The following is an 18,852-nucleotide window of genomic DNA, read 5'->3' as shown; positions in this document are numbered from 1 at the left end:
GTGCTGCAATCGGTGATGATGAGGGAGGGGAGCACTGAAAAGGGAGACCCAAGTGGACAGGAAAGGCCTTGCACAGGTGTCAGCGGCAATGTCGAGAAGGGGGAAGGGTTGCCTCTGGCCACCGGGTGAATCGATCCACCATGGTGAGGAGGTAACGATACCCCCTCAAAAAGAGCAGGGGGCCTGCAATGTTAACATGAGCGTGTTGGAAGCAGCATGTGGCAGAATTGAACTGCTGGATGGGTGCTTGTGTGTGAGTCTGCACTTCCGCCATCTGGCAGTCTAGGCAGGCCCACGCCCATCCCATGAAACTCTTGCAGAGACCATGCCATGCCAGACAAACTGGTTGGAAATTATCTGGATTGTGGATTGGATGGAGGGGTGCGACAAACCTTGTATGAAGTCGAAAACTGCCTTCTGCCACTTTGTTGGTACTACTGGCTAGGGGGGGGGGGTGCCTGTGGAGACGTCAGAGAGGATGGTGGCATTGCCATCGCCTAAAAGCAAGTCTTGCAGCTGGAGGCCGGTGATGACTATGTGGAAGTAGTTCATGTCAGGGTTGGACTCCTGGCCATTGGCAAGTTTATGGAAGTCTACATCCTGCGATAGTGTGTACACGGCTGGTCTGGAGAGGGCATCAATGATGATATTGCATTTACTGGAGAGATGATGGAAGGAGGTAGTGAACTTGAAGATATATGACAGGTGTCTCTGCTGGTGGGCGGTCCACGGATCCAAAACCTTGGTGAAGGTGAAGGTCAATGGTTTATCATCAGTGTATATGACAGGGCTTATGGCCCTCGGCTAGTACAAGCATCTCATCCATTTTTTTTGTAAATTTTAATTTTAATTTGCATCAATACAATTACAGTATTTATATCATAAAAAAATTAAAAAACAATGCAAAAAGAGTACATAAATTCATACACCCCCACTTCCCCAAAAAAGTAGAAAAGATAAAAGAAAAAAAAACGGCTGATAATCATATAACCTTTTGATTAATTAAATTTAAATTTACCTAATGATCTTGTACCTTGAATTAACTAAGGTGAGTTGCAATGGGAGTGGCAGGCACAGTAGATAAAGTCCTGGCAATAAAGTCCAATAAGGTTTCCAAATCTTATCAAATTTTTCTGGTTGATTCCATAAATTATACATTATTTTCTCTAATGGTATATAATTCAGTAGTTCCTTTTGCCATTTATTCAACCTCACATTATTGTCTAATTTCCATGATACGGCTATACATTCCTTTCGTATTGCTACACTTAAAAACTTCTGTTAAGTATCTAACTTCAAATCAAAAATATCTCATAATAAAAATATTTTGGGATCTTTGAAAACTTTGCACCTTCATAACTCGTCCCAATAGAATACTTATATCTTTCCAAAATGTTCCTACTATTCACATTGCCAAACTGCATGGAGAGAAGTTCCTACTTCTTTATTACATTTAAAACATTTATCAGAACAATTTGAATTAATTCCATGTAATTTATATGCAGTATAATGTAAATGATATAAAAAATTTAATTGTACCATTTGGTATCTAACATTTATTGTATTAGTTATATTTTCAAGAAATAATTTTGACCATACTTCTTCTTGAATTTTGTATATTTAAATCTCTTTCCCATCTCAATTTAGATTTAAATAAATCCTTTTTGTGCATAGTCTCTTGCAATTTTATCTACATACTAGTAATAAATTTTTTGGTAAACCTATCTGTTATTAAATATTCAATTTGACTTTAATCCGGTAATCTAAAATTCATCCCTAACTTTCTTTTAAAATATGATTTAATCTGATAATAAGAAAAAAATTGCAATTTTTATTTTTCAATTGATTAAAAGTCAAAAAAAAGAACCTAAAAAAATCCTTTATCCTTTTTCTTTCTTTCTTTGGCTTGGCTTCGCGGACGAAGATTTATGGAGGGGGTAAAAAGTCCACGTCAGCTGCAGGCTCGTTTGTGGCTGACCAGTCCGATGCGGGACAGGCAGACATGATTGCAGCGGTTGCAAGGGAAAATTGGTTGGTTGGGGTTGGGTGTTGGGTTTTTCCTCCTTTGCCTTTTGTCAGTGAGGTGGGCTCTGCGGTCTTCTTCAAAGGAGGCTGCTGCCCGCCAAACTGTGAGGCGCCAAGATGCACGGTTTGAGGCGTTATCAGCCCACTGGCGGTGGTCAATGTGGCAGGCACCAAGAGATTTCTTTAGGCAGTCCTTGTACCTTTTCTTTGGTGCACCTCTGTCACGGTGGCCAGTGGAGAGCTCGCCATATAATACGATCTTGGGAAGGCGATGGTCCTCCATTCTGGAGACGTGACCCATCCAGCGCAGCTGGATCTTCAGCAGCGTGGACTCGATGCTGTCGACCTCTGCCATCTCGAGTACCTCGACGTTAGGGGTGTGAGCGCTCCAATGGATGTTGAGGATGGAGCGGAGACAACGCTGGTGGAAGCGTTCTAGGAGCCGTAGGTGGTGCCGGTAGAGGACCCATGATTCGGAGCCGAACAGGAGTGTGGGTATGACAACGGAAAAGATAAGATAAGCGTTTATCCTTTTTAATCCACAATTATACCAGCTGTTAAAATAAACATTATTAACAAAAGAAATCAAAGGAGTTTGCTTTCAGAACTTTCTAGCCAACTGATCATTCCCCTTTCTACATGTATTCCATTCCATATTTTAAGTATATGTTTCAAAATTGGTGTATCAATTTCCCATCTCAACACTCTTTCATGTTATTTATACAAAATATGCTCAGAATTATTTTCTCCTATTTTACTCATTTCAATTTGTACCCATGTTATCTTTTCACCTATCTGATAACAGGAGGACAGAAATCTAAGTTGAGATGCTTCATAAATTTTAAAATTAGGCAATTGTAGCCCCCCGATCATATTTCCATGTTAGTTTTTTCAATGCCATCCTAAGCATTTTGTCTCACCAAATAAACCTTCATACACTTTTAAAACATTATTGGTACTGATTAAAATAAGTATTGCATTCTAGGAAAAAATATTAATCTTCACACAATTTATCCTTTCTATTAAAAAAATGGCAAATCCTTCCATCTTATGACATCTTCTTTAATTTTCTTCAATTTAATTTTCAATTTAATTCAATTTAATGTAAATTTAATTCAAATAAATTATTTAAATTCTTATCAATATTAATTCCTAGATACTTGACTGACTCCTTCTGCCAATTAAATTTTGTCATTTTTTTTTAACTTGAGTGTAATCTGTCTCAGTCATTGGCATTACTTCACTTTTATCAATATTTACCTTTTAATCTGACATTAACTTATACTTCACCAATTGAACTTTTTTTTAATGAACTTTTAGGGTTTGTAAGATGTAATGTTACATCACCTGCAAAAAGGCTAATTTTATGTTCTTTATCAAACACACAAAGATCAGCGTGTACAGAGCCGTTGTCATACCCACGGTCCTGTTTGGCTCCGAATCATGGGTCCTCTACCGGCATCACCTACGGCTCCTAGAATGCTTCCATCAGTGCTGTCTCCGTTCCATCCTCAACACTCATTGGAATGACTTCATCACCAACATCGAAGTACTCGAGCTGGCAGAGTCCGCAAGCATCGAATCCATGCTGCTGAAGACTCAACTGCGATGGGTGGGTCACGTCTCCAGAATGGAGGACCATCCCCTTCCCAAGATCGTGTTCTATGGCAAGCTCTCCACTGGCCACTGAGACAGAGGTGCACCAAAGAAGAGGTACAAGGACTGCTTAAAGAAATCTCTTGATGCCTACCACATTGACCACCACCAGTGGGCTGATATCACCTCCAACCGTGCATCTTGGTGCCTCAGAGTTCGGTGGGCAGCAACCTCCTTTGAAGAAGACTGCAGAGCCCATCTCACTGACAAAAGACAAAGGAGGAAAAACCCAACACCCAACCCCAACCAACCAATCTTCCTATGCAACTGCTGCAACCGTGTCTGCCTGTCCCGCATCGGACTTGTCAGTTACCAATGAACCTGCAGCAGACGTGGACATACCCCTCCATAAATCTTCATCCGCGAAGCCAAGCCAAAGATCATTTATCTTAAATCCCTCAATCTCATTATTTCTTCTAATCACCTCTGCTAAAGTTTCTACAGCCAACACAAATAAAAAAAGAGATAGTGGACAATCTTGTCAAGATGATCCTTCCAATAAAAAAAGATTTTGATATTTGTCAACTTATAATTACTCAAGCCTTTGGACAATTATATAATATTCTTATCCATTTTATAAAATTTATAGGAATTCCAAAAACCTTCAAGACTTTAAATAAATAGTCCCACTCTAATCTATTTTTGGAATAAATGTTATTAATGCAGTTTTTAATAACAGAGGTAAATCACAAAGATCTTCCTTTGGCCTTACAATCCCATAAGTATAGGAATCAATAACTCTTTAAATTCTTTATAAAACTCCAGAGAAAAAACATTTTCATCCAAAACCTTATTATTTGGTAAAGACATCACTATGTCATATATTTCTCTAACTGTAAATGGATTGGTTAATTCGGCCTCCTCTTCTATATTTAATTTTGGCAAAGTTATTTGTGACACATATTCATCTATTTTATCTCCATCTTCAAGCATTCTGATTAATATAATTTCTTATAAAATTTCACAGAAATGCCATTAATGTCCAGTGTTTTATAAGTAAGATGACTTGAATCTTTTATAGCTGTAATTGTTCTCAATAATTGTCTTCAATTGCCATGTTAAAACTCTATATGCTCTATCATAATATTTTTGTGGGGTTTGCCTTATGCCTCTCTCCACAGTTCGGCGGGCAGCAACCTCCTTTGAAGAAGACCGCAGAGCACACCTCACTGACAAAAGGCAAAGGAGGAAAAACCCAACCAATTTTCCCCTGCAACCGCTGCAACCGTGTCTGCCTGTCCCGCATCGGACTTGTCAGCCACAAACGAGCCTGCAGCTGACGTGGACATTTACCCCCTCCATAAATCTTTGACCGCGAAGCCAAGCCAAAGAAATATCAAATTTTTAAAATCTAATATTCTTCGTTTCTCATCATTTACTTGATTTTTCAATTCTTTTTCCATTTTTATTATTTTATTTTCCAAATGCTTAACTTCAGACATATATTCATTTTTAACCTTAGCCGTTTAACTTATTATTTGTCCTTTTAAATAACCTTTAATGTCTAAAATTTTTTATCTCTTGCCTTATAAATTCACAAAAATCTTGCCTTTTTAACAATGCAGTATTAAACTTCTATCTATAACTTATATTTTGATCTTCCTCCAATAAATTTGACATAACCAAAGGTGAATGATCAGACATTATCCTTGCTTGATATTGAATATTTTCAACTCTAGCTTGCAGTTGGGAGGAGATTAGAAACATATCTATACATGAATATGTCTTGTGTCTAATGGAATAAAATGAATAATCATTAACATCAGGATACATTCTCTTCCAACTATCAACAAGTTTCATTTCATTCATAAAATTCTTCACAACTTTAACTACCTCATTTTAATCCATAATTCCACCTGATCTATCCAACTTCAAATCAGAAATAAAATTATTCTCCTCCCATAATTATTTTCCCCTTTGTTTTAGCTAATTGCATAAAAAAACAACCTGTATAAATATTTCATTATCTATATTCGATGCATATATATTCATATATTTTCAATCTTCTTCAGCATGATGCTGAACCAAGCCATGAAAGACCTCAACAATGAAGACGCTGTTTACATCCGGTACCGCACGGATGGCAGTCTCTTCAATCTGAGGCGCCTGCAAGCTCACACCAAGACACAAGAGAAACTTGTCCGTGAACTACTCTTTGCAGACGATGCCGCTTTAGTTGCCCATTCAGAGCCAGCTCTTCAGCGTTTGACGTCCTGTTTTGCGGAAACTGCCAAAATGTTTGGCCTGGAAGTCAGCCTGAAGAAAACGGAGGTCCTCCATCAGCCAGCTCCCCACCATAACTACCAGCCCCCCCACATCTCCATCGGGCACACAAAACTCAAAACGGTCAACCAGTTTACCTATCTCGGATGCACCATTTCATCAGATGCAAGGATCGACAACGAGATAGACATCAGACTCTCCAAGGCAAATAGCGCCTTTGGAAGACTACACAAAAGAGTCTGGAAAAACAACCAACTGAAAAACCTCACAAAGATTAGCGTATACAGAGCCGTTGTCATACCCACACTCCTGTTCGGCTCCAAATCATGGGTCCTCTAGCGGCATCACCTATGGCTCCTAGAACGCTTCCACCAGCGTTGTCTCCGCTCCATCCTCAAAATTCATTGGAGCGACTTCATCCCTAACATCGAAGTACTCGAGATGGCAGAGGCCGACAGCATCGAGTCCACGCTGCTGAAGATCCAGCTGCGCTGGGTGGGTCACGTCTCCAGAATGGAGGACCATTGCCTTCCCAAGATCGTGTTATATGGCGAGCTCTCCACTGGCCACCGTGACAAAGGTGCACCAAAGAAGAGGTACAAGGACTGCCTAAAGAAATCTCTTGGTGCCTGCCACATTGACCATCGCCAGTGGGCTGATATCGCCTCAAACCGTGCATCTTGGCGCCTCACAGTTCGGCGGGCAGCAACCTCCTTTGAAGAAGACCGCAGAGCTCACCTCACTGACAAAAGACAAAGGAGGAAAAACCCAACACCCAACCCCAACCAACCAATTTTCCCCTGCAACTGCTGCAACCGTGTCTGCCTGTCCCGCATTGGACTTGTCAGCCACAATCGAGCCTGCAGCTGACGTGGACTTTTACCCCCTCCATAAATCTTCATCCGCAAAGCCAAGCCAAAGAAAGAAAGAATATATTCATCAAAGTCGAATATTCAGAATTAATTTTATAATTTACCATAACAAATTTCCCCACTTTATCAATAGTTACATCAAATATTTTAATTGATAAATTTTTATTTATTAATATCACCACTTCCCTTAGCTTTAGAATTAAATGAAGACAATACCATTCCTATCCAGTCTTACATTAATTTCACATATTCTATTTCCATTAAATGAGTTTTTTTTTGTAAAAAAAGCTACATCTTCTTTAGTTTTTTTTCCATATAGCTTAATAACCTTTTCCTCTTTATCAGATTCTGAATTCTGTTAACATTAATACTAATAAAAGATAATTTCCCCACCATTAGACACCAAAATTAAATCATTTGTCCATCCAGCATCCCACTTCCCCTTCCTACTCACCACAACCCTCTCTATATAATATACTACATATATGAACAGTCTAAGCATAAAACACAAAAAAAGGTAGAGAAAGGAAAAGAGAAGAAAAAAGTAAATAAAAACCACAGAGCCATGTGATGTTGAAGATTCTCTATTCCCTGACATATGTGGGATGCAAGAAGTATCACATTAGTGCCCATGACTCTGCAGAGGTCAGCATCATATTTCCCACTCTTTCTTTCTTCTTCTTTGGCTTGGCTTAGCGGATGAAGATTTATGGAGGGGTGTAATGGAAGATTCTAACCTATTTTTTAACCTGTTTTTTCTTAATTTCCAGCTCTTGGTTCTGCAGAGTTGAGAACCTTTTTTTTTAAACTTGCAGCTTTGGGTTCTGCAAGGCTGAGAACCTAATTATTTTTAGAATCAGCAGACATAAGCAAAATTCACCGAGGGGCCAGAGATGCTGTTATCTGAAGAAAGGACATCTGTGTACCGAGAACATTTAATCTTCCTGCTTGTTTTGGTCACAGACTGTCAGAGGCTTAGCCTTGATGTAGAATAAACCATTGTATTCAAAGTGATAAGCTGAAAATTATGTTATTCGTTAATAGCCTAGCATGCTAGCTTGCTTGCTTATCTTTCTTGCTGTGCTGGGAATAGGGGCTTGGGTAAGCAGTTTTTGGGTAATATAAGCCATGGTCCCACTGCTGAAGTTTGAGACTCTCCGAGAGGTGGAAACATCTCTCAGCAAGAAGAAGAAGAACTTCTGGAGTCCAGCCAACGTCCCGTCGGGGGAGGTGGAGAAGCTGCTACCGGCGCCCTGACAACCTACTACAAGTATGCAGACATTGCCTCGTTTCGGCAGTTGGGACCAGTCCAAGTGTTGATAAGTATAGTTGGGAAGGGCTTGCATATTGTAGTGTGAAATCAGTTTTTGAATTTGTAATAAACATTTGTATAATCTGAACTGCTCTCAGTGTGTGTGTCTATTTTCTTTCAGTAGTTCAAACACTGTGACCAATCTAAAATGAACAAAGTGAGAGGTACAAGTTTACCCAAGACAAGGGGTAATGTCCACATCAGCTGCAGGCTCGTTTGTGGCTGACAAGTCCGATGAGGGACAGGCAGACACGGTTGCAGCGGTTGCAAGGGAAAATTGGTTGGTTGGGGTTGGGTGTTGGGTTTTTCCTCCTTTGTCTTTTGACAGTGAGGTGGGCTCTGCGGTCTTCTTCAAAGGAGGTTGCTGCCCGCCGAACTGTGAGGCGCCAAGATGCACGGTTTGAGGCGATATCAGCCCACTGGCAAAAGTCAATGTGGCAGGCACCAAGAGCTTTCTTTAGGCAGTCACAAGAAATACCATACCACCCCTTACAAAAGTCTTTAAAAGACCTTATAATTGATTAATCTTATCAAATATAATAGATGACACACATTATAGGTTAAACCTTTCTCCCCCTTTAAAATCTCTTGAAACGCAATATACTTTCAGTTACAGCAAAAAACTTTCAATTGTGCAATTAATTCAGGTATCAATGACCATTTTTTGGTCTTTAGCAGCCAATGAATTGGCAAATACCTTTGCTTCATTCGGCTCAGTAAAAAATCTATTCCTCCCTTCCGGGACAAAGACCTTCAATACAGCTGGATATCTCAAAACAAAGGCATAGGCTTTTTTTTCCATCACACAACTTTAACCGGATTAAACTCTTTTCTCTTTTTCAACAATTCAAAACTTCTGTCTAGATTTTTAAAAATATCTTATTTCCATTATAAATCAAAGTTGATTGTCCTTCTTTAGCTTGTTTTGCTGCCAATTCCAATATCTTTTCTCTTACTTCATATCGAAGGAATGTGACAAGTATTAGATGGGACCTTTGGTCAGGCTAAGGTTTAGGTCTCAGTGCCCTATGGGCTCATTCAATATCCAGATTTCCTTGAAATTCAGTCTGACCCAAAGATTCTGATATCCACCATTGCAATTTTTTTCATATCTTGACCTTCATCCCCTTCTTTCAGTCCAACAATTTTAATATTATTCTGTCTGCTAAAGTTTTCAAAAACATCTATCTTTTGCATTAACTGATCATGCTTTGCAGCAGCATCTCTGTTTATACTTTCTTCATTTGGTTTTTGAGATTTTGAATCTCTAATTCATTCCCTTTAATTTTACCATCTACTATTTCCAATCTAGTATCAACTTGTTGCATTAATCTTTCCATCTTCCTTACTTCATCAGTTAATACTTTCATAGATTGTCAAAATAAGTCTAAAAATTGCTTCATTTCTCCAGAAGATAAAGAAGCCTCTGTACCTTTTTCTGCTTTTTTCTTGATTGTAGGTCGTTCTTGAACTTTCCTTTGCTTTTGCAGATCCTCTTCTTGATCACTGGAGCTGTGGGTGTCTGGAATCTTCCAGTGATAGCTACACATTTCTTTGAAACAGCTAGAGCCAATTGTAAAAATTCAATTTAATTTAATTTTAAACTAAACATTGTAAAACATAATTCTGAAGAAATTAAATATTCTTTAATTTTTGAGGTGTTAAATATAATAGATGTAAAAATTACATTGTGTTAATCTATATCTTACATTAATAATTTCAGTCATATTGTTACCGAGTCCAGAGAACCCAAAAAAACCCAGCAGCAATAGATGTACACCACAACACAGAGTTACTTAAACAAAAGTAGTTTTTAATTATATTTGAACAAGAAAACAGAATTAAGTTTTAACTTATTACTTAACCTACTTTCTTAACCTACCTAATATACTTAACCCCGCTCCTCTAATACTAAGCACAAATGTGTGCAATGTGTATATAGGCTTAGAAAAGTTCTTTGGATCACAATCCAATCTCACTGGTTGCAGGCAATTATTGTACTGTGCACAGAAATTAGCATTAACAAAGTTCACCAGTCTTTGGTGCTTAACAGGCAAATGGTAACCACTAAGGAGGGTTCTTATTGTTCTTCAAAGAGAAATTCCTTTTGTTCCAGGACATCCACACCTAATACCAGTGTAATCAGTCTTGCTGATGTAACTTGCCCCCTTCAGGGTTCTCCAGATGATCCACCTTGTTTCAGGTCACCTTTCAGACAGCCAGTCTTCTCCTTTGACCAAAGAGTCTTCCAAAAGTTTGCCAGCTTTGTCCTTCTGGAACTGATTTATCTCTCCTTTCTCTCTGTTTCACACCCTCCCTTTCTGAGAGCATAACTGTTCTGTCTCCCTGCAAAAATCGTATGGTCTCCCAGGTAAGCTGTATGCTGCAACTTTGTTGCTCTCTTTGCAAAAAGCATTCTACAAAAGTCCTGCAAATATTCTGTGTTTTAAAATGTTTGTGTGCAACCTGCTCTAATAATTCCTTCCCAAAACACCTCTAAATACTCTGTCACAATATTATCTTTACATAACATTCTCCATTCATCTTGATCTATTGTTCTATCAAAATCAACTTCCCACTTTAATCTTGATTTATGAATATTTGATTTAGGCATTTTGCTTTGAAGTAATTTATAGATTTCTGAAATAAATTTATTAATATCTCATTTAATAAGTAAAAATTCAAATTCAGATTGTCTAGGTAATCTTAAACTTTGACCTAATTTATCAATTTAAAAATCTTTAACTTAATAATAACAAAAAAGTATTATTTGGAACATTATATTTTTCATTCATTCAAAATAAATAAAATAACCAGCTTCAAAACAATCTTTGATCATTTTAATCCCCATTTAATTCAATATTAAAAAAATATTATTATTATTGAAAGGAAAATGTTCATTTTGATATAAAAGTGTTTTACATGAAATCTTACCTTTCCCACTTATCTCATAATTTATTTTACTCCATAATTCAGTTAAATGTTTCAGTATAGATGGGTCCTTATTACCAATCAATAATTTAGTATTACTTTTATCAATACATTTTAGTTTAGGTTCTTCATCCATTTTAGTTAATTCTACATTAGCCCATGTTAAACATTCCAAGTCAAACATTCCATTAATAAATTTCAACTGAACAGCTTTATAATAATTTTGAAAACATGAATGTTGTAAACCTCCTAATTCAAATTTCCAAGTTAATTTCTCAAAAGATACTCCTACCATTTTCCATTTCCACAAAAATTTCCTAATTATTGAATTTAAATCCTTAAATGATTTGAGGTATATTTCAAGGGATAGATTGAAAAAGATATTGAACCTTTGGGAAAATATTCATCTTAATTAAATACACTCTACCTATTAAAAATATAGATAAATCATTCCATCTATTCAAATCCTCTTTATTTAAAAAAATAATGGTAAGTAAACATATAAATTATCCAAGTTTTTATCAATTTTAATATCTAAATATTTAATTCCATTATTTGACCAATGAAATTGAACAATTTATTTTACATTGAGTATAATCTCCCTGAACCAAAGGCATAAATTTTCTTTTATCCCAATTAATTTTATAACATGATATTTCACCATATTCCTTTAACCTCATATACAATGAATGCAAAGAATTTTCAGGATCCAGTAAATAAATCAAAACATCATCAGCAAATAAATTCATCTGAAATAACTTTAATTCCTTTAATATTTATATCTTGTCATTAATTGTGCTAAAGGGTTGATTGCTAAAACAAATAAAGTTGGGGACAAAGGACATCCTTGTCTAGTTGATCTAGTTAATGAAAAGCCAGAAGGTATTTGTCCATTTGTCACGTTTAGCAAAAGGATTTTTATATAAAGTTTTAATCCAGCTAATAAACTCTGACTCAAATACAAAATTTTCTAACACCTTAAATAAAATAAAATACTCAATTCCAATCTATCAAATGCCTTTTCAGCATCTAATGATAAGATCATTGCTAAATCAGATTTATTCTTAGTAGCATGAATTAAACTAACAGCAATATTGTTTGCAGAATATTGTTTATTAACAAATCCAGATTGATCTAAATTAATTAAATTTGGTAGATATTTAGCCAATCTATTTGCTAAAACTTTAGCTACTATTTTATAATCAACATTAAATAATGAAATTGGCCTATAAGATTCAATCTTTAAGAAATCCCTATCCTTCTTAGGTATTACTGTGATAATTGCATTAGAAAAAGACTCTGGTAAAGAATGGAATGTTTCAATACCTCTATTATGGAGGCATTAACAAATTTTTAAATTCCTTATTAAATTCAGATGAAAAACCATCTTCACCTGGAGATTTAACATTTTGAATAGTCCAAATTCCAAATGCAAATCCCCCTTGGCTAGTATTAAGGGCCGTACCGGCAAACATATTAATACCTATGATACACTCATCAGTGGCACCCACCAGGGCATGTAACCATACAGGGGAAGGGCTATCACCCACTGTGGCATGGACCTTTATTTCCTTCGCCAGGGTGACCGCTCCTCCCATCCCCTTTATTCAAAATGTTGGTCCAGTCCAGAGGTCAGGGTTATCCGGAATCACCGAGTGCTCCGCACCGGTATCGACCAAGGCCAAATATTGGTGGTCATTAACCCCACCCCAATGGATTGCTAACGGTATCTAGGGTCGTGGATCCCCGTGTATCTGCTGTATCTCAATGGAGTAGACATGGGGAGCCCTGCCCACATCTTGATGCTTTAGTAGGGTTCGGGGGCTTCCAGGACCACATGCTACTATTATCCATAAGAGCCTTGTTAACCATTTGTTGTATCTCATCACGGGTAACTGGAGCAGGAGAAGCCGGTTCGATAGAAGCAGCAGTGGGAGCAGAGGGCACAGCTGGGCCAGGAGGACTCAGCAGCTGGGGATGATGTTCCTCTGCCTTTCTCTTATAAAGGGCATAAAGGACTGCAGTAGGTTTCCCATCAATATCACTTTTAGGTGCACCTAACTTTAACAAGGTTTGAAAAAGGTCCTTTCTTGTCAGTCCAGTATTAGCAGCAGCCCCTCTCTTTTCATCCTGCTTGTTTGATTTAACCTGGGTTGTACGTGAGTGGATTTTACCTCCCACCTCTAATTCTCTAAGCCCAGATAAGGCGTGCACCACCTCAGACACAGGGTGCCCAATTAGCAGACTAGTTACGGACAGAACCAGTCCCCGTACAGTGGGTTGAGCGGAACGAACCAATGAGGTATGCATTCTGGCTGTGAATATCTCTTCATCAGGGCTCCCCCCTTGTAACCACTGCCTCAAATGCCCTGCATACAAGGCAGAGGCCAGGGCCTATTGATGAATTACTGCTATACCCTCCTCTGGGGTGCCCCAATTATTCTTCAAATGTAAATCCCAATCTTCTTGTGTCAGGTATACTCGTAGCAGGGCATCCCCTAGAGTGGCAAGTAAGTAATTCATCTCTCTCCCTCTACCCCGCAGCTCAGCAGTGACCCGGATATCAGTAGTCAATGTTCCTAATCCCAACAATTCCTCAGGGGTTAAATATACATTCCCCCCTCCTTGTTTCCAGACATGCAGGAGCCAGGCCGCCAGAGTTTCTCCCGCCTTTTGCCTAAATCGATCTCCAATGGCAGCTAGCTCTTTTATAGAGAAGTCACGTATCAATGACTGCTCTTGACCCCTGCCCTCACTTTGGCCCACAGGGTCATTTGCCCAGTGGATGGGACGAGGCCTAGGCCTTCCCGTAGAGGGGGTGAGCCATTGAGTATAAGCAGGTGTTTGGGTACTTTTCCCTGGATCGCTTGAGATCAGGGGATCATCTCCCTCTTCAATCTTGTCAGTTACGTTCCACCCCTCTCCCTCTCCATCTGTTTGGAAAATCCGCTTCCTTACAGGGAGGGCGTGAACAGCGGGTGGAGAGGGTAGAATGTTAGGCATATACTGAGGAGTATCTGCATTATTACCATTGTCATCATTCCAGATATTCCCGTCCTAATCATCAATTACATCAGGATCGTCGCCATTCCTTATCATGGCACGAATACGATGTGGATCAGGTTCTACTCCATGCCTTTCCTTATCTGCACAGAGCTGCTGCCGGCAGATCGTTTGGACATGCTTATCCTCCCATTCTTTGGCTCTGTCCTGACTGGTGCAAACAATCTCGTTTATCATGGAACAGCATTGTCGCATGGCTTCTAGCTCCTCCTCTAGTTGCTCTCTCTTGTGCTGGAATTCTACTTCTCTTTGAACTGATTCTGCTTCACGCTGAACGGAGCGGTGTAAGGCTGTGGCCAGCAGCCAAAAACCGACCATCAGCATCCCCTTTTTAACAGGAAATTTACTTTCTCGAAGGAGAGTGGCAATCCACTCTCCCAGAAGTGCACTTGATGGATCTAACTTCTCATCCCAACTTTTGGGTGGTCCCAACAAAGACAGGGTATTGGCCAACATGCCAAACCCATCGTCTTTGGAAGTCCATCCCGGAATCAAGAACTGCTCAGGGCTCACCTCTTTCTTTCGGCAAAACATCTCGAGACCAATCCTGCTGACTATGCCAATTGTCCTGGGTAAATTTGTACCTCTCACTTTGTTCATTTTAGATTGGTCACAGTGTTTGAGCTACCGAAAATAAAATAGACACACACACCGAGAGCAGTTCAGATTATACAAATGTTTATTACAAATTCAAAAGCTGATTTCAAACTACAATATGCTAGCCCTTCCCAACTATACTTATCAACGCCTGGACTGGTCCCAACTGCCGAAGCGAGGCAACGACTGCACACTTGTAGTGGGTTGTCGGGGCGCCGGTAGCAGTTTCTCCACCTCCCCCGACCGGGACGTTGGCTGGACTCTAGAAGTTCTACTTCTTCTTGCTGAGAGATGTTGCCATCTCTCAGAGAGTCTTAAACTTCAGCAGTGGGACCATGGCTTATATTACCCAAAAACTGCTTACCCAAGCACTTATTCCCAGCACAGTAAGAAAGATAAGCGAGCAAGCTACCATGCCTAGGCTTCTATCGAATAACGTAATTTTCAGCTTATCACTTTGAATACAATAGTTTATTTTGCATCAAGGTTAGGCCTCTGACAGTCTGTGACCAAAACAAGCAGGAAGATTAAATGTTCTTGGTACACAGATGTCCTTTCGTCAGATAACTGCATCTCTGGCCCCTCGGTGGAATTTAGCTTATGTCTGCTGATTCTAAAAAACAAGCAGGTTCTCAGCCTTGCAGAAGCAAAGGCTGCAAAAGTAAAAAACATGGTTTAAATCTTCCATTACATCTACATTGTGCTTAACAATCTTTTGGGCAATTTCCTTTTTTTTCATCCCAGTTCTTACTGTAAGAAGTTTTAACTTGGCAACTATAACCATCACTTCTGACTTTTTAGCCTTTATTAAATTATCCACTGAAGGGTTCGCTATGAACTGGTCAATATTCATAGTTGCTGGTTTTTCTGCTGGTGATTTATACACTCACCTTTTTTTTAAAATTTCAAGCTGGAGCTTGAGTCAAATTCAGACAAATGATAACTAAGCACAAGTCTATCGCCCCTAATGCTCCCAAATTGGTTTGATTCTGGACGATTCTCCCAAATTATATTACAAGATCACACAGGGATAAAGATGAACAATTACTTTATTAACAAAAATTCACCTTCAAACTTTAATTCAAAAACCCCCCTTTTATAACAATGCATACTGGTTACTATGCAAATCTCTATAACAGTGTAAAACTAATAAATTCCCCAACCTGAATATAACATATGTAATTAAAGTCTAAGTTATATTTCCAACCAGTCCACAGAAAAACAAACACAAAACACCCAAGACTCACAAAACTTCGATCTCAACTGAAGCAAAGATCATAAACAAAATTCAATTTGTTTGGTAAACTGAAGCCAAAAGATCTTTGAGAGAAAGGGAGAGCACAAAATTCCAAGTTGTCCTCTTGTGTTGCTTGCAGAGAGAGGAACAATGGCTTGGTCTAGATCCTTCTGGCTGCCTTTGGAATGTTCAACCCTTTTAAAATGCCCAACATTCTAAACTGCCTCCTAGACAATGATTCATGCTTGGGCCTCCTTCCACTTCACAGCCACATCCAGTGGTGGTTTGTATTCCAAGTCCAGAAATTTCTAGATCATCTGCGCATGTCCAGTCCATCTCTCCCTCTCTGCAATTCACCTTCACCTTGGCTCTCAAAGGCAAACTCAATTTTTAACATAAAACCACACAACAAATAGGTGAATAAAAAACACAGAGTTCTGTAACACAAGGCAGATGTCAATTTTAATTTCTTGAAGATAGGGGTTACTGCATGAAAATGATGCTGAGATCAAAGTTCTGACTTGATCTCTTGCAATTGTGGAACAGGCATAAGGGCCTGAATGGCCTTCTGCTGATGTTAAATATTCATGTGTATCAAATGCAAGATCATCGACAGAAATCATTGATCCTCTCTCAACAGATGACCTGTATTTTCAGACTTGCTTCAATATTTTATTGAGAATGTTGTTCAAATATCCTTTATTTAAAATGAGGAAGTGTCTGAAACTAGATATTTGTTGATCACACCTCCCAGGTCCTTGCTGCTGCCATTTGGAAGGAGGTAGAGATATCATAGGACCCATGTCTCCAAGTGCAGGAATATTTCCTGGCCCTCAATTATCAGACTCCTGAACACACACTCATCTAAGGACTCGTGCTTTGCTCATTTTATGTTGCCATATTTTTATACTTCTGTATTTGCACAGCCAGTCGTTTACAGTTCTATCTTCCTTTGAGCACAGGTTACATTAATCAGAAATTTTGCCTGGCCTGGAGAAAAAGAAAAAGTTGTATGTAAATGTCATGTATGCACACTGCCAATCAATTCCAACTTTGATCTTTCATTGAAGTACGTCTGCATAAATCAGTCCAATTGAAAGTAGCATTGCTTTACATATTTTGCCACAAATTAGCATTTTGAGCACATTTTGTTTCTTCTAGACTCTGCAATGGATTCTCTGATTGCTGGAAATGACGCATTTGCCAGTGCTCTATTTACAAAGCTAAATGAAGAAAATAAAATTGGGAACATGTTTATGTCTCCATTAAGTATCTCAGTTGCTCTGGGCATGCTGTACCTTGGTGCTAAAGGGAACACTGCAGTTGAGATGGCCAAGGTAAGTGAGGGTTAACAACATGGGCAAATCAGGACAAGGGAATGAAAGGGTCCATTTTGCATGGCTTTACTGTTGTGTGGGGTTTTGTTGGGTTAGAATATAGAATAACATCTTGTCATTCAACCCAATCCTATTGACTTTCCACCTTTCAATCTGACCGAATTATATCAAATTAATGCATGCCCCCTGTAGATTTGAAAATGGTGGGGACCTACTCATCAGATCAGACAATAAAACAGAATGAACATTTCAGGAAGGTGACCTTGCTCAGAGTTTGGTACAATTATTAAGTTGCAGAGAATAGGGATGGGGTGAAGAGACCAAATGGAACATTTGTAACATGGTGGAGACCAAGAGAGATTGAATGATGTAACTGTTGGTGGTTCCAGCCAAAGAAGTGTTGATGGATTGTTAATTGTAGATGATCTGTCTGGAAGAGATGTAAATGTGGAAGAATGACAGATGACGGAGAAAAGAGAGAAGCAGTTTTAGTACTTTGAGAGCCAGAATCCCGAGGAAGTTGGAAATATGAAAAATAGGAGAATGCTGGAAACACCTAATAGATTATGCAACATCTATGGATCAAGTAAATTCATGCTAATGTGAAATCTTGCTCAAAGCTGGCCAATACAGATATAAACTGGAAAGACTGGTTATCTAAAATGGTTGAGTTGCATTCTGAGGACTCAAGTTAGAAGATAAAATGCTGTTCCTTGAACTTTTGAGGACTTGATTGGAATGACGGAAGCTCCAAAGACAAAGAAGATAGAGTAGGAAAGGATTGAGAAAATTAAAGTGACAGATGAACTTAACTCAGTGTTACACTACACTCCCTGAATGGATGTGTTCTCCAATGAAGAAACATTGTCATTCAGAGTGCCAAATGCAATTTAGACAGTCCATGAGTTTTGTAAGGAGCCTGTTGCTCAGAACTATTTATAAACTGATGTTGCTGAAAGTCAGAAATTAACAATTTAAGTGAATCAATTTTCCCTCCCAAGGTTAGTAATTTTGGAAGAAATAATGACAGAGCCCAATATTAGATTCGTTAGTCTATGAGCAAAAATGGTACATTGGAAATACGATGTGCTATCTTGATTACAATGTTTTGTTTGTATGGGACATAAATACTGATCAGGATTATTTAAGGTAATTGGCATGCTCCTTGCATTGTAACTTCAGTCCATATGAAATAATTCCTTATTGTGTTGCATTTATGAATACAAAATAACACATATCCATTGGAGAATAAACATTAAAGGCCATTGTCAGAAAAACAGAAATAGTTTTCATGCTCTCAAATGGGATTTGTCCTTTGGCTTCAATCTCAGGTGTATGTCCTGCAATATCCAATTAGAAACAGGATGAAATTCAGATTAGAATCAACCTTTGGTCCCATTCCTGAATTTTGATGAATAGAATATGTTCATCTTGGGTCAGATAACTGGTATATATCAAGGTGTCCTTGATAATCATTTATGAGAGAAAGGGGAAAACAAACAGACAGAGGGGCATGTGATCCCCACCCACTAACTTCTCAGCTGCAGGAGTTGCTATATATGTCCTTGTTGCTGACTGTTGTACAAAGTCACTGCATGT

General features: G+C 38.6%; 1 protein-coding gene and 1 long non-coding RNA gene across 8 annotated transcripts in view; one reads left to right on the top strand and one right to left on the bottom strand.

The window, feature by feature from the left end:
* The window catches only part of LOC138751655 (uncharacterized), a 50,721-nt gene that overhangs the window by 9,096 nt on the left and 22,773 nt on the right, over positions 1 to 18,852 (bottom strand). For all 4 annotated transcript variants that reach the window (XR_011350105.1, XR_011350108.1, XR_011350107.1 and 1 more), the window contains 2 exons: positions 15,927 to 16,906; positions 9,521 to 9,651 (listed from right to left, as the gene is read on the bottom strand). This is a non-coding gene — a long non-coding RNA (uncharacterized lncRNA). The remainder of the gene's footprint in view (positions 1 to 9,520; positions 9,652 to 15,926; positions 16,907 to 18,852) is intronic.
* The window catches only part of LOC138751654 (leukocyte elastase inhibitor-like), a 49,030-nt gene that overhangs the window by 11,251 nt on the left and 18,927 nt on the right, over positions 1 to 18,852 (top strand). For 3 of the 4 annotated variants that reach the window (XM_069914213.1, XM_069914214.1, XM_069914215.1), the window contains exon 2: positions 17,078 to 17,253. In XM_069914213.1, the coding sequence (XP_069770314.1) occupies positions 17,078 to 17,253 (176 nt within the window). Of the gene's footprint in view, positions 1 to 16,158; positions 16,200 to 17,077; positions 17,254 to 18,852 lie in introns of those variants that run through there. The other variant, XM_069914216.1, reaches the window with a different exon arrangement.

This window comes from Narcine bancroftii, chromosome 1 (assembly GCF_036971445.1).
Source record: "Narcine bancroftii isolate sNarBan1 chromosome 1, sNarBan1.hap1, whole genome shotgun sequence".
NCBI classification, from domain to species: Eukaryota; Metazoa; Chordata; class Chondrichthyes; order Torpediniformes; family Narcinidae; genus Narcine; species Narcine bancroftii.
Note: the sequence above shows the minus strand (reverse complement) of the source record. Positions and strands in the feature narration are given on the sequence as shown.